This window comes from Antedon bifida, chromosome 7 (genome assembly GCF_963402885.1).
Source record: "Antedon bifida chromosome 7, ecAntBifi1.1, whole genome shotgun sequence".
Lineage (NCBI taxonomy): Eukaryota > Metazoa > Echinodermata > Crinoidea > Comatulida > Antedonidae > Antedon > Antedon bifida.
The window spans coordinates 2299149-2316561 of NC_136232.1; the positions used below are offsets into that span (position 1 = coordinate 2299149).

Sequence of the window (17413 nt, forward strand, 5' to 3'; positions counted from 1 at the left end):
CCATTTTAAAGATCTCTTGGTTAGTTGACAATTTTCTAAATGTCGCCCTCTATAACATTCTGTTACAGGACTCTGTTACTCTGTTACAGGACTCTCAGGAGATCTGTAGGAGTTTTGAACTGCAATTGAAATGTTGAAATCGTATACATTATAAGTTCACAAATATTGTATTAAAAATGTATTTAACCTTTCTGCAATACTTAAATCTGTGAAGAAAAATTATTTTAGACACAATCAATCCACACATTAGACCTGGGTGAATGTAGTCTACTAACTAGGTACAAGCCTATTAAAACGTTACGTCATTCTGTTCTTATCTATCACTAATTTATAAATAACAAATTAAATATTATCAATGAAAAATTCCACACTAAAATCATATTAAAAACAAATCAAAAAGTATTGTACCGTACTGTATTGTGATAAAACAGTTCAGGCTGTATGCGTACCAACCGGAAGCGCGAACCGGAAAAGCGTATTGTTACGCGAGCAAAGTAGGTCAAGTTCGGAAATACGCGAAGGTTACGCGCACACGCACGCGCTCCAGGGATTATAAAAACAATGATACGGGAAATTCCCTTTTATTATTTTCAGTACTGTATAATAGGCCTACCATATTAAATAAAATAAAAATAAGAATCTAATTAAATCCTCATAATTGAAATTCATGAAATATTACTGATATAAAATGTATATATAAAATCATTTTAAAATAGAAAATTAAATTAAAGTACTATTTTTTTCTTTTAAATTTTCTTATAACTGGCACACAATAGGCCCTAATAATAATATATGGCCTAGGCCTACACTCATTTTTTTATCACGATTTAATTACATAATTGAATTTACTCAGTCAAAATGGAGCCTTACTTCATATAGTGACAGTGCTAGTTAGTGATATAGTATGTGACACAATGAATTATATGTTTTCTTTTACAAATGCATGTTTACAGTAGGCCTATAATATTAATTTCTAGCAAATAGTAGTTCATACCACTTTTTCCCGCCGTGAATTCAGTGACCATTCGTACTTCAGTAGCAAAATTCTGCGAAAACAAAATCGTTCCCCACCCAATAACAAAGGTAGGCCATTTAATGACAGCAGCCAATCAAAAACGTGTATACAATTATGTCATTTGCCGTTGACCAATCAGGGTTGTCTCTTTAAATGCCACTAACCTTTTGTCCTATCTAACGGTCGTAGTAGATTCCATTTTTACTATCATGGACCTGTCTGTTGAAAATAATAGTCTCCGATTCTTTATTCGTTTTGCTATCAGAATGAGCTGGAATTTATAATCAAGTTTATTGAAATAATCTGAATTATATTGTGCAGCTGTTGGTAGGTGGAAATTATTATAATATCATATGGATTTGTAGAAATTTGACGTAGTATTTTAACGTGTTCTGTTTACACTCGCTGGGAAATTTTGAAAAAAATACTCCCGACTACTCACTCAGCTGTTTCCGAATCCAGGCCCCCTACGAACTGTACGCGAATATTCAAAATGGAGTATTATGATTCTCAAATGAGCGATGTTTTTGACGCTGAGGTAAGGACTGAAATGGATCAAATATTAAATTCAGCTCAGTTAAATACTACATCAGCAACCACAGAACTTCATTTTAATGGAACGGTGGATTCTGTTGTTGATCTATGCAACTCAAATGATGTTGGAAGCGACTCAACGGAACTGATCAACTTTTCTTGGTTGCAAAACGGAATGAACGGTTCTTCAAACAGTTTAGATTTTTCGCAGCTTTCTTCAGCCATCGATACCCATAATTTATTAGTAAATCCACAAACAGGTTCGCCTATATCTCTGGATTTTCTTGTAGCTCAACAACAGCAGCAACAACAACAATCCCAACCACAACAACAGCATCAAACTGTACGCAGAGCATTGGAAGCACAGAATTATGCTCAGCAACAAGCAAGTCAACAAATTCTCAACAGCCAAGTTCCTTATCAACTACAGCAACATTTTATTCAAAATTCAAACATTCATGTAATCCAAAACGGCACGGTGCAAACGGTGAAGCATACAAAGATCGAACCGCAACCCTCGGATATAAATTCACAAGAAAAAGTTTATCCAAAACCAGCGTATTCGTACAGTTGTTTGATAACTATGGCACTAAAAAATAGTAAAACCGGATGTTTACCTGTTAGTGAAATATATGCATTTATGTGGTGAGTATTTAGGTTAAATTTGTAAATGAAATATATTTATGTATGTATTTTTTTTCTGTTTCAAATTGTAAAAATTGTATTTACATAACTGTGTTTGTCTAATAATAATTTTATCTTGCATGTATTATTTTATTCGTTCATTCGACATGAAGTAGGCGTAAAGTAAAACTCTCACAATATTAATGACATATTTTCATTTTGAAAAATGTTGCATCCAATTTATTTTCAGCTCCTAAAATCTGAGACCATTGTTTTCCAGTTTATGTCTGGTTTAGGGAAATACCCTGATGATGTCATTGAGTGACATGTAAAATCAATACATAAAATATGTTTGTGATGTGTGTCATCCAAACTGATTTTAAAATTTCATCATGAAAAATATTGAAATTCCTGTCAAATTACCAAATTTTAATATAACAAAATTTGAAATTTTGAACCATAACACCCTCTACTTTCAACAATGACAAAAAGGGAATTCCCCTTTATAATTTATTCTTGTTCAACTGATTTGGTTGGATAAGGTTTAGCACACAAATTCATGACTGGTTTATTATAATTATTATACTATAAATACTGTGTAGAGAGGTTTAGATTTAAATGGTCATCTTTTAATTAAATTTTGGTCAGGAAGCAATATCAATTTAATAATAACCACACCCCTCACAATCAATTTACTATGAAATGAAATATGAATTATTAATAATTCTGTACACAATAGATAATAAAAAAAATATTGATTAATATTTGATTTTTTCTTACAGTGAGAATTTTCCTTACTTTAAAACAGCACCTGACGGATGGAAGGTTTGTGCTTAAATTTCATTTTTTCCCCCAATTTTTTTTCATTTTCTTAAAATATGAATTTTCAATTAATTATTTTAATAATAAATATGTAATTAAAATTACATATTTCTTGACAGTATAATACATTTAGGGTCTATTTCTATTGAAAAATCCCAAACGGTTTTATAAAAAACAGTATTTGTTGATTAATTGGGGTTTCCCTTGGTTCTTTTTAAGTGGACCCATTTCTGTTGGCAAGAAAATATAGTTTGCCCTTGTTTTTTTTGTTTGGAAATAGTGTTTATAACAAAAACTCTCTCACTTTAATATTTTCTTAGTTTTTCAACATTGTAATTTTGTTTCCTTGAAGTAAAAATATTTTCTATAAAATGGGATGTGTTTAAAATGTTACCAAACCTAACAATTAAAGATACTAAACAAATTGCAGTACAAAAGAAACAGGTGAAATATCACACGAGCATTGTTCACTCAATGTGTGACAGGTGTGACACTACAGTTATATTGTTTTATAAAACACATTTAACAACAAAAGATCACTTAAATATTGTCATACTAATCACATCTGTATGTTCCACCCATCTACAAATGTCATCTTACCCCCTACACACATATTACTATGTCGACATGGACTGTATACCACCCTCCCATCCCCCTTCCAAAACAAATTAAAAACATACTGTACTCCAAATAGGATCGTGAAATTAGTATAATTAGGATTTTATTTAAATTACAGTAACAATCAATTTTTAACAAGCAGCAACTACTTTGAAAAATATTTTGTATTAAAAATATTTTTTTTTTATTGATTAAAAAAATATTTACAACAATGACATGTTCTCCAGGACAAGTGTACAAATATAGTGATGTATGAGGTATTGAATTGTTGGCAATGTAAACAATAGTATTAATGCGTGTTAATAAAGTCATTAACCCAATTAGCCAGGAGCTGATATAAAGGCTGTACTATTAAAGGTCAATTCTTGCATCTGTCTATTTATTTATTGTCACTTTGTTGACAATATTATTTTTGCTTGTTCCGACTAAATTTAAGTAATACATTAACTGTATACATTTTATAGAAAAAAATTAAATAATAAATACGCTGTGAACAGTTAGTAAGATTACTAGGTTTGTTTGTTCATAACAAAGCATGTGCAAACACAAGTTGAAATGCACCCTTGTTTTTCTTGAAATTCTATTTTAAATTTTAATGTTTTTCTCAAATTTTTGGCTGACAATTTTAACAACCATCCAATCCCAGTAGCTTTGTTAGGGATGCATAGGGCCCTCTATAAATAAAATAATTAAATATATAAAAAATAAATACTGCTATATTATACAGTAACATTTATATGTGTAGTAATAATTCATAAAATTGTTTATTTTGATATTGTTTTCATAATACATTGTATTATATGCAGGATGTATTGAAATTTTATCCATCCTATAAAAACAACAGTATTTGCCATGTCTCTCTCTCTTCGATATTACTATAAATACAGCCTTCTTAATGAATTATTTTGAGTAGTAACGGAAATAGACAAATATACTACATTGAACACAATCTAGAATTACATATTGTATTTAGGGAAATGAAAATTATGTGCTGGAACATAGCCATGACTACTGAAAACTGTTAATGATCAAAATAGAATAAATGAAACAAATAATATCTGAAAATTTAAGTAATTTATATTACTTCATATTTACTTGGAACATTTTCATTTAAATAATTTGATTAATCTGAATTTGAAAATAGAAAATACTTAGTAGTAATTGTGTTTACAAATTTTTAATTTTAATTAAAATCAACAGTACTATTTGAAATTGTTTATTTAAATTATTATTATTATCTAAAGTGTATGTTACCATTATGTCTTATTTCTTAATTCAGATAAATTATGGCTCATTATAAACTAACTCCTTACATTTTTCATTCATAATATATTATAATTTCTTTGATTAATAACTTGGTTTTAAACATTCTTAGTATCCATATTTGTAAAGGAAAAATATTAAAATTACTAGCATAAACTTGATTACTATAATAATTTGGTAGTTAGACTAAAGTAGATTATATGAGAGGAAATCCTTTCTTGTGTCAACTTTATTCCCAATGTCATTGTATTGTCAACAATAGCCATATTTAATGGATAAATTAATGTGGAAATGTCTTATCAATATTCCATGCATATGCCATATTTTTATTATTATTGTATGTAGTAATTATTTTTTATAGACATGTCATAAAAATAAATGTTATCTGATATTAATATGCTCGGGCGGGTGTATTGAGAAAATTGCTGATTAAAAAAACAATTAAAACCATCATAGACTTTCAATTGGTAATAATGTGTCATTATTGACTGATTGGTTCCACCCACAAATAAGTCTTTGTCGTAAAATTACTAATTTTAACCACTCCTTCCCTTCCCTAATTTTCTTTTATTCTTAACTCATCTACATCTCTTAACAATAGATGATTCAACCCTTTGTTCACTGGCCTATGGAATGTTCCACTGACTGAAGGTTGAAAAACAAAAAAAACCTATAATTATATCAATCACCTTTGACCTAATCCAGGTGCCTGTTGCTGATTGGTCAAATCCCATGTGAGCTATGACTCATTTAATGATATCATGCAAATATAGCTTTCTGATTGGTTAAAATGTATTCTTCCATAATAACACCTGCTCCTATTATTTTGTTATTGATCTATATTTGTGTTCAGTGATCCGTATCATGTGTAGTAAAAAATAGTAAAACAAGTGCATTGTCGTCGTTGTACAGTAGTATATGTAGATTAAGGTCTGCATGATTCATGAAAAAGTCATAGCAAATTCATTAATTATGATAATGTATAAAAAATAAGAATCTATAATATAATGGAAATTTTGGTACAGTACATTCAACTTATGTTTTGTATTAAAATGACTAAAAGTTATTATTTAAATGTAAATAAATAAATGTACAATAATTTTGTATTATTTACCTATAAATAATAAAATAAAAACAGTAATTTAATATATATACAGTATAAGTCTGCTCTAAGCAGGGATATAGGTATAGGGGTGGGGTTAAAACAATTAAGGGATGAATGATAACAAAATAAAACAGTACATCACATACTACTATTTAAATATCCAGATGATTTCTTGGGGAAATTTAGCTGGGTGGAAGGCCTTAAAATAAACTTTAGGTGGATGATTACTCCTACATGTACTTTGCTGAATATTTGTCACACTATAATTTTACCCTGAATTAAACCAAGCCTAGTAGTGCATGATGGAAATTGGTGTAATTTATCCCTAACTACCGGAAACATAGAGTATGGTGGGTTTGCTAACCCAGAACACATCATTATTAATTATAGAAAACATATCAGTTATGAAAAATGATAAAACCAGGTGTGAACACAACGATCTATTGAGTTTAACCAACCAGAAAACATGCATCAATATTTAAACAAGGGAATATAGCATCAATTAATCAACATTATTCTTATTCATTGATTTTATGATAATTCTAATTCTTATAACCTCAAGAATAATTAATTATTGAAGATGGATAATAAAAATAGAAAATTATTTTTGACTACATAATGAATTATTATTTTAATAATTAATTAAATATAATATAAGGCTCTAGGATATTCTGTGAAATGATAATATTACTAATTTGTGGGAAAAATAGCTAAAGCTTGAGACATGAAATTCATTTGTTTCTACTGTATTACTAAATACATAAAAGTAGGGCAGCCCGATTACATTTCATAACAACTGCAACTCTCTAAATAAAAGTTGTAGTAGGATGCTTATTGTAATAACAGTGTTTATACTTTAGGCCCTCCGGCATTTGACCTTGTATAGCAATACTGACCATTAGGAGTGTGCCTTCCATTCATATACAACAAATTCATTCAATATTCATTGAGTTCTATTACCATTGACTATTGTGAAACTTTATGAATGGACTGTTATTAATGGAAGGTTATTCCATTTATTAATAGGGAAAACAAACCTTCAATGAATATTTAATAGACTGGGTTGAAGAAATTGGGTGATCCCATCATGTATAGAGCTTCTTAAATTGCTTTATCTGACTAATGACAACAAACTTACTAAGCACAATCACATCAATAATAAATTCTGTTTTTTTTTTCCTTTAGAATTCTGTAAGACATAATTTGTCCCTCAATAAATGTTTTGCCAAGATTGAGAAACCACAAAGCAGCTCAGGTTCCAGTAGGAAGGGGTGTCTATGGGCCTTGAATCCAGATAAAGTTGCCAAGATGGAGGAAGAGGTATCAAAATGGACCAAGAAAGACCCAGCTGGAATCCGTCGTGCCATGGCCTGTCCAGGTTGGTTTACACTTTTACAGTAACTTTGAAGTCTGACTGAATTATTATGGACCAATTGCCTGTGTTCGAGTTAAGCACAAAATCACTTGATTCTGAAAAAGGCAAACCCTGTATTCCATCCCAGTTCCAAACTTTTTACAGGGGTGGTTTTATTCCGATTTCCTCCAAAGTGGTGCAATCCCAGCACACTGGACTTTAAATGAAGAAGTTACATATCTGTGGCCCATTCTTAAATTATATGAAGGTACATAGTTGTAATTATTTAACATTGTTAATTAGTTAAATTCTGAATACTAAATTTCTGAATACTAAATTGTTGAACTTGCCTTTATAGAGGATCTACCTAGCATAGAAAATGGAACGAAAGGTCTTCCCGGCGCTTCTCCTAATAAGCCTAAACTAATGTCCAAACCAAGAAACAACAGCAGTGATACGGTCATAATGTCCACTCCTGAAATGACCACTACGTGTGCTCCAGCCATAACAACTCTTGCCAATGACTATTTGACCACGGATATTCTGTCTTTGGATACTCATTTGGATCTTGGATATAATGTAAGTTTATCCTATTATTTACTCTTTAAGTACACTCTACTCTCAATAGTAATATCAGCAGTATACATTTTCATCAATTTCAGATTGGATATTAAAGTGTAAAGTATAGTTTTATTAGATTTAAACATCATTACTTGTAGATATAAGAACAGCAGCATATGATGGGTTTAGTTACTGTATATCTACTATATAATAGTAATATCAGGGGTGTACATTTTCATCCATTTCAGATGTTTTTAATCTTGTAAATCACACAAACATTTTAGTGTTGTGTTTAGTTAACACCTAATTATGCCCAGTTCCAGTTAAACTTTTTCTTATGTGTTCACCCCCCTAAAATATAGACAATATTCAATGCTGAAATGTATTATTTTAACGATACATTTATTTTTTAATGATGTTACAGGACAACATCTTGGACAACATGAACTACGACACATTGAGCATGGAACTGCCAGTAACGTCAGCGTACCCCGTCAGTCTAACCGCCGCTTTCCTCGACGCATCCCCTGTCAAGGACACCTCACATGGTCTACACAGTGGACTCGACTCACAGTATTCATTCAGTAGCCCTAGTAGGCCATCGGTCACTGCTTACATGTGACAATGAAGGCACTGGTCTAATTAAGGACCGATAATTTAACCAAAGAATCTCTGATTACCAACTCAAAATCGGACTCATGCAAACATATTTAGGTTTAGCTTTGGTTTTAAGAAACAAAACAATCGGAAGATTTTATTTCTTTTTGGTTCTCAAATGTACAGTAAATCACTTTGTTGAATTTTATCATTTAAAGCACTGTCCTTTTTCTTGTTTGAGTAATAATAAAAAAGATAAATAACAAATACTTTTATTCAGTAAAGATACTGTTAGTTTCAAATATTTCAATGTCATTAAAAAGTATAAACTCTTTCAAAACCAGATGCCAAACAAAACAAGAAAATCAAACTCCACAAAAAACCAGAAACGTTCGTAAAGCCAGATGCCCAGCAAACTGAAAAATCTACAAGCATAACAACAGACTTAACAAAGTGGAGAAATCATCCCAAAACTATTATTTTACAATCAGAAAACATTCTGAAATGAAGTGAGACTTTCTGAAAAGTCAAGATATCGAAATGAAAAACATATTTATTTCAGAACCAGCTGAAGCATTCTGTTCTGTTTTTGGCAAATTTACTATTCTTGTTTCTTTCTCTAAATTAGTCTTTCCTCAATTTTGAATGGTAAACTAATTTTGTGGGGGTGAGATGTGTTAAGACAATTCAAACTGAAAAAAAGTATATTTTTGTAGTAGGGAAGAAGAGTATGGGAAAGGACAGTCATAAATAATTGGATATTAAAGACTAAAGGATAGTTTATACTAGATTTAAACAGCACTACTTACCAGCATATGCTGGGTTTAGTTAACTTTTCAAATACTGCTCAAATATAAATTAATATTGCAATAAATATAAGTGTTTATATTTAGTTTCCTACAAAATACCTTGTAAATAATCACAATTTGAATCATGTTTAGCATTTAACAATCTTTCAAAACATTCCTTAGACAGTGATATGACGGAGGGGGTCCAAGGTATGTTGTAAGGGCTACATCATTTATGGTACAGTACCTGAATATATCATCTGTGTTAAAACTAAACATCTCTACACTACGGCAACTGTCATGTGCCTTCTAATGCTCTGTCTACACTATCAAACTAGTTTGAAAAAAAAAAGTTTTATTTGCCCAAATATGGTGGTGATACGCCAAAAGATGGTAGTGATATGACATCATCATATCCATATATGGGCATGTCACATAAAGTTTCATAGTGTAGACAGAGCTTAAGGCCTTTTGTTATACCACTCTGTGGAGTGGTACATAAAGGATCCCCTTTATGACGGTTACATCGTTTAGGCCATCAGTTAAATTGGCTGGCTGTAAACGATATTCTTCATTATTCCACTACGGTGTGGTCAAAGTGTTAGAGAATCATGATCAGGGTGTCCCTTCTCACCAAAAATATTACCCTGGACCCTTTGTTGTACCACTGCGACAGTGGGTGTGTTTAATACAGTGATTGTTTGGAACCTGGACAGCACCCTGTTGTAATTAGCAAATTGGATAGTACTACGTGTATATCATCTATGCATTTTGGTGTAGAATTTTGTGAAATTCAGAATTTTAAATTAAACCTGGCAAAATTACCTAGACACTGACAGTATTGTACAGATTTCAGGTTTTACAATTGAAAACTACAGTACAAGAAAATAACTAAAGCAAATTTAATACTAGTATTTTAATTTATAATGAAATCTGTATTCTTACCTCTCATACTTGTACCAATAATTAACTTAATAATATTTATTACGGTGATTCTTCAATAATTAACTTAATATTTATTAAGGTGATTCTTGGCCCATGGTTACCTGTTGGCATTAATTCTGTTCTGTATAAACTTTAATTCCAGGCACAACTTATTATTTAAATCCATTTTCCCACATAAGTAAAATTATTATTTTATGTTTGCATTTAAATTACTTGAATAAAAACAATTTTGTAATAATAAAAATTGTTATTTTGTTATTCATACTGTATACCATAGTCACAAATAATCTTAAAATAGAATTTATTATAAGAATACCCTTTGAACAAATTCTATGGTACTCAGGATGCAAGAAGTATGTTAATAATAAAAATATAATGATTTATATTTGTGTGTGAGTGAAACTGTAAATATTATAGACATGCTGTAAATAATAAATTAGAGAGCGTACAAATCTATTGTAATAACCTGATTATATAGTCACTCTACTACAAATCTATGTGTGTAGGTAAATATTGATTCATTATGTATTATAAATCATAAGTAGTAATAATTCATATTTCTTTAATCAATGAGTTATGACATGTTGAAGTGTTGCTCATCAAAGCAGAAGATATGATTTTTACATAGATTTTTAAATATTAGGTAAATATCAATATGGATTATTATCAAAATGCTATTGTGAACACAGTTGATACAGAGAGTGAATGTAAGGTCTGGGAAAAATATATTTTTTCATTTGACACTAAAGCTCTGTCTACACTATCAAACTTTATGTGACAAAAAAGTGTGATGTTCCCAAATGATAGTGATATACCCAAATATGGTAGTAATATGACATGTCCATATTTGGGCACATCACATTTTTTTGTCACATAAAGTTTGATAGTGCTTGAGAATGAGCCAATGGTAATTATGTCCCTTTATCTCCACCAGTTGCCAATGCTGCCAGTCAAGTATATATATATATGGATGAAGAGTTACTTACCCCGAATGTCCCCCCCCCCCATCCCCCAGTAGGTTCAATCCAATTATATTAAATATATAGTGTACTAAATGCTGTATTGAACTGTACATAAATAAATTAATACCATAATAGATAAATCTATTTATATTTGACATGTATATAGAACTTTCATACCTGTCAAATATATTTTACAATTAAAAATTAGAATGAGATTTCTCTAATTGAAATGTTCTTCCACATTTCTATTTTAGTATAAATCCATTGTATGGTTATATAGAAATATAATAATGGTAGTAGAGAGTGGAAACATATAGCACAATATGTATTTTAATATTGCACATAATAAAACATGAAACAGTACACATATTTGGTGCTTTGGTACATAGTATTCAAAATCTTGTTACTTTTCCTTGAAATACATATCTTTTATGTAAATTATTAAAATTACTAGGTGTATGAATTAGAGATCGTGTGACATGAATATTGGGTTATACCTCAAATAATTGGTAAAAACATTATAATGTTGAGTGCTAATATATTGGATGAAATATTACAATATTGTATATGCTTTTTATAACACTTTATTTATGTTTTTTTTTGTAAATTACCATTGAGGTTTCTGTGATAAAAGTACATTTTTAATGACTAATTTAGAAAGTTTTGTGAATCTTGAATAAATAATGTATTGTGGAATTCTCACAGTTTTTTGTGAAAAATAGTTAGGTGGACATATCACAGAATTTTTGAAATGAAAGAACAAAATTTAATCATGTTTTAAGAAGTATCTAAGATTATGACATTAACGCCAGTTTTAAAATTTGTACAAAGATTTTTTATACGAAATAAAATAATGAATTCCTAAAATTATATAGATTATTGACAATGAAATAAAAAAATGAATTAACTAAATTAAATATGTATTTTTTAGGGCTTTTATGTCACAGGTCTTTCTGAGAGGATAACAGTGTTTGTTAGGCTTACAAACCCCTGGGACTGGTCCCTGATGGGTACAGTCTTAATTTGTGGCAATGTACAATATATCTACAGCATGTAATGCATTTAATGTTCAGTATTATACCTAATTTGTTTACTCTTATTAATCAAATTCTGTAGATTCAATGTATGGTCTAGGATTAAGATACTATCTTGATACTATCTTAATCCCAGACCAAAATAAAGACTACCCCTCCCATTGTACGGATGTAGAAAGCCCTAATACCATGTTAATGGCTAAAATGCTGCCCAATCATAACTCAAATAGTATACTTTATTTTGATTATGTAATTGTTCATACTATATCAAAATTGTCTTTTAAACTGCTATGTTAATTTCTAAAACGCCTTTAACATTATATTAATGTATTTAATTCTGTTATGTGTTTGTACTATTTGTATGTAGATTGTAATATTCAGTAATTGGTAAGTCCAGACAAGTAAACTCAATGTATACATTTTTTTTATCTTAGATTTTGTTGTATATGATTATTGTGTATAGTTACAAATGAAGCATTTGATGTAGAAGTGTTGTTTTTTATACGTGCTGAGTGGGGATGCAACTTTTATATAGATCATTCTCATATGTTTTTTTTTCTACCTTGAGATCATGAAGGAAACAAATAAAAATCATATTTCTGCTTCAAAAACTAATTGTCTTTTTTGTGGGTACCAATTGGCGTATTTGATTGAGACTTTCCAGCGAAAATACCGGGTTTTCCCCAATTCGTTAACGGATTCTGGTAAAAACAGAAAAACAATTAATGCAGCAACTAGCCAATTGTCAGGCTAGGCCTATAGCTAGTGTATGATGTTGGTACTGTTTACCAGCTAGGCCTACAAACCTAAGCCTAGCTAGGCCTAAAGACCGCCCACGATGGAACATTCACCACAAGCTAGGTAGTGTATTGTTTCTCTCTTTTTATCAGAATTTACTATAAAACATACATTTACATTTTAAAATAAAAACGTCAACAATTATAGGGAATGGGGCTTTAACAATAATTATTCAAATGAAGTACCACCACAAGTAAAGATTTTGGGTGAGGGTTACTGAGTTGATACACCATACTGCTTATAAATAACCAAGTAAAATCTCCCCAGGAAATCCATTGACTTAGTTCTGAGATGGAAATTCCACATAGCTAGTTCCAAAGAACTAGTGGGGTGGGAATTCCACTGAACTAGTTATAGTTAGGTGGAAATTTCAACGACAACAGCGAACAGGTGCTCTTGCAAAAACTAACTTGGACAAAAAACAAAATTGTATTTTATATAACTGTATACAAATTTGTTCTGGTTATAATCCGTTTAATAAATATTCTTTGTAACTCAGAAATACTACACAGATATGAACTATGCATCTAACACCTAATACAAATCCTATACTGTACATCTACTGTATCTAGGAGCACAGCATTGCGTTCATGTTAAGTTAGATTGACTATAGAAGACATGATATGAAGATGGTGTGGAAAACAATACAATTATTATATAAATATATGGTATATAAATAAGGAAGTAACATGATGCCAGTGAAATGTGATAAAGACTTTAATAAAACAAAAATAAACAATGCAAGATTAAATGTAGAATAAATATAGACAAAATATAACTGTTATTCTATAATAAAGGATAAAAATAATCAAGAGCAAAATTGGAAATCATAATGGATAAGTGGAGCGGTTACACTAGCAAACTAGTTTGACAAAAAAAGTGTGATGTGCCCAAATATGGTAGTGATATGACATCATCATCTCCATATATGGGCACATCATATTATTTGATAGTGTAGACAGAGTTTTAAGCAAGATTCTTATAGTAAAAAAGTTACTAAATAATTTATATTGGTAATATATAAATAATATATGGAAGATTGATTGCTATAATCCTGGAGTAAATATATATGGAAGATATAATAATGCACCAATATGATAGTAAACACACTCTTTTAATAAATAATTTATGGTATGATATAGTAAAATTATTGTAGAAAGAGGTAGAAGATATAGCAACCTTTTTGAAATCTACTGTATATTATCTGAGGCAACAATCGTCTCAGATATTAAATAATTACTTTAATGTACAAACAAGGGAAAATAGGGACTCCACTTGTTTTGTGCGTTATTACAGTATCTTCATCTGAACTGTACAGTGATGAGCTCTCCTTTTGTTTTATCTTCATTCTGTTGTATGCCAAGTCGGCGTTCCTGCGACTTTGGTATTTTTGACCAATCTATTGTAGAGTACTGCATCACTGAACGCCTCAATGCACGGTCACCTTTGGAGGTGTCGCTAAGGTCATCTTCACTAATGAAAAAAATGTTAAAATAATTAATTTAGTAATTGATAATTATGTGGGATAATAAGATATGTTTTATTTGGTTTAAGATTAATAGCCTAATCTTGCCTAATATTCATAAATAAAATATATAAAAGTAGTCAAATATAAAGATTGCAAATCATAGTCAAGCTGGTAAAAACAGCAAAATAACAACTACAGTACTATAGTTAAGTTGGCAAAATTATCTTGTAAAGTAAAAACCGTAGACAAATTTAACCTCAAGATATTTATAAAAGGGTGAGAAAATATACTTTGATTTGAAAAATCACAAATAGGCAGTTAAAATAATGACCATTAAAATACTACTACTTTTACTAACACTTTTTCACGATTATCCCATGTTTCATCATGCAACATTTTCATTCCGCCGTGTGATGATAAGCCTGTGTTAGCCTGAGGTCTTGGAGGGCCTAGAGGCCATCGGCGTCCAAATGAGATGGTGTCTAGAAGAGCTTGACGATTTTGGTTGTAGTAACGAGCTGCAGTATCACGCTCTAGTTTCAACACCTCTAAAAGGTAAACAAATAGAGGTAAACGAATAAATGGAAATATTTGCTGGAAAAGTATTCATTGCCAAACTGCATCAGATCTAAAAGGCCCTCCCCTAAAATCTACTATAGACACAATTTCTCTTACACATAGCCTTAAGCTCTGTCTACCCTATCAAACTAGTGTGATGATGATGTCATGGTGATGGGCACATCACACTTTTTTTTGTCAAACTAGTTTGATAGTGTAGACAGAGCTTTATTGATATTATTGAACCTTATATGTTATCAATCAAAGTTCTTCATTTTTTCTTATGAAGATATACTTTTGACTTACCGGTTCTATCAAGGAGTTGTAGAGATGGGACATAGTGTATAACATAAAATCTGTATTCAGGCTCTTGTGCAACAGGGTTTCCTGACAAATCTATAATAAACAATATAAGATAAATTTTATTACTTAAAAGGAATGTGGATATGGTACTTAACTTAAGGTAAAACCCCACATAAAATTCTATGTTTTCAATTTAAGCTTTCCATAAGAAGATTACTTATTGAAAAAGCGCTATAGTGATAAATTAGCATGTGAAAGTGTTGTAACTTGGTAAGATTATCGCAAGAAATATTTATGTTCCACTTGTTAGTGTTACATATGGTATGTACAGTATGTAATTGTGTATTATGAAGTTTGTCTATATACAGTATACAAAGTTCACTTAGTATATTATCTACAATGGGGTTTATTTAACAAACAAGTTTATTTACTTGATTGTTCACGTATCCAATCAGTTATGTCTTAATGTTAATGTGAATTTATATGTGCTTTTATCAATCAGCAGATTGTCCCAAAGAACTTAAAATAAAAACTGACAGATTGAATTACAATAAACTAAAAAGGTGGGTTTTTTAAAGAATTTTGAAAAGTTTGATAGAAGATGATGCTTAAATGGAATTGGGAAGGTTGTTTAGGAGCTACAACTGTAAAGGCACAATACCATAGTGTAGTCTTCAGGCGACTAGAGGTGGAGCAAAAAGTACAATCATATATACTAGTAGTCAACCTAAGAGATCTTTTAAAGACTGACGTCTATTTAAACTTATTCGTTCTAAAGCTCTGTCTACACTATCAAACTAGTTTGACAAAAAAGTGTGATGTGCCCATATATGGTAGTGATATACCCAAATATACATATATGGACATAATGATATGACATCATCATGTCCATATATGGGCACATAAAGTTTGATAGTGTAGACAGAGCTTTATAATTTAGCTGCAACTCACTTAACACTCTAAGGTTCTGCATTGCCTTGAATTCCTTCACAGTCTGTTCTAACTTTGTCAACTGGTTGTTCTGCATCATAATGGTGTGAAGGCATGTCAGATGTCCTAGAGCGCCACTGATATCAACAAGTTCATTGTCCTGCAGGTAAAGTTCAGTCATATGGTAGTTTTTAGTTAGACAGGTGATGTGACGTAAACGATTACCATTCAACCATAAGTATTTCAGATTCTTGAATTGTGATAAATCACCATCTTCAGCTAACTTCCTAGATGTACAGAAGAAGATATTATTTGTGTGTTAATTTTCAGAAAGTTTTTTTGAAGATAAATACATTTTAAATCAAACTTTATTTCAGGTACAATAAGTAATCACTTTTATTTCAGTAGTAATCAGTTTTGAAATACTTATACATTCTACAATATGTTGGACTGTGGAATCAACAAAAAATAATAACTATATTTGTGTATGATAATATAAATTACCTATTAGCCATATAGAGCTGTGTAACATCCTGGTCTTTTCGTATGCCCTGTGACCTCATTTGCTCCTCTATCACCTGTAATAAATATCAACAAATAATTATTTATTATATAAAATGTCATTTTAATAATACTACTTATTTAATTTTAGGGTACCTCTAGGCCTAGCCACTATACTACTATGGTACAGTTAGACTATTAGTAAATAGGCCTGCTACTCTATGACCATTATTATAAACAATATTAAGACTACTTAGGCCTAGCTAGTAGTTAGACAGGTTCGCTAGTACTCTACATAGGCCTAGGCCTAGTAGGCCTCCGTCTGTACCTGGGTTGGTAGCTAGCTAGGTCTAATATTGTGTAGAACTGTAGGCGGGCCTATATTTATATACAGTATTAGTATGGCCTCTACTCTAATTCAATGCTTAAAATACATACATACAGAAATTGCATTACCTTTTCAACTTCCACCATGATTGCCACACGGCGTTATCAAATTCTTTCAATCAAAATATCACATTTTAAATCACGAAAATCACAGCAAGAAAATCGTTTGTTGTCTGTTGCTTGACAGCGTGCAAACAATAACAAAGTTTTGTAGAGGGCGCTATAATGATTTTGTGTAACTTTTTG

General features: G+C 30.7%; 2 protein-coding genes across 2 annotated transcripts; one reads left to right on the forward strand and one right to left on the reverse strand.

The window, feature by feature from the left end:
• The first annotated feature begins 1218 nt into the window (after positions 1-1218).
• LOC144847764 (uncharacterized) lies at positions 1219-12833 on the forward strand. Its single transcript, XM_078704277.1, has 5 exons — positions 1219-2194; positions 2956-2998; positions 7167-7359; positions 7694-7914; positions 8321-12833. The coding sequence occupies exons 1-5, from the start codon at positions 1509-1511 to the stop codon at positions 8516-8518; spliced, it is 1341 nt and encodes a 446-aa protein (XP_078560403.1). The 5' UTR covers positions 1219-1508; the 3' UTR covers positions 8519-12833.
• Positions 12834-13506: 673 nt separating this feature from the next.
• Positions 13507-17376, reverse strand: LOC144847841 (leucine-rich repeat-containing protein 72-like). The gene is made up of 6 exons (XM_078704377.1): positions 17237-17376; positions 16784-16857; positions 16301-16566; positions 15353-15442; positions 14847-15036; positions 13507-14493 (listed from the first exon to the last, which is right to left on the reverse strand). The coding sequence occupies exons 1-6, from the start codon at positions 17252-17254 to the stop codon at positions 14322-14324; spliced, it is 810 nt and encodes a 269-aa protein (XP_078560503.1). The 5' UTR covers positions 17255-17376; the 3' UTR covers positions 13507-14321.
• Positions 17377-17413: the final 37 nt, after the last annotated feature.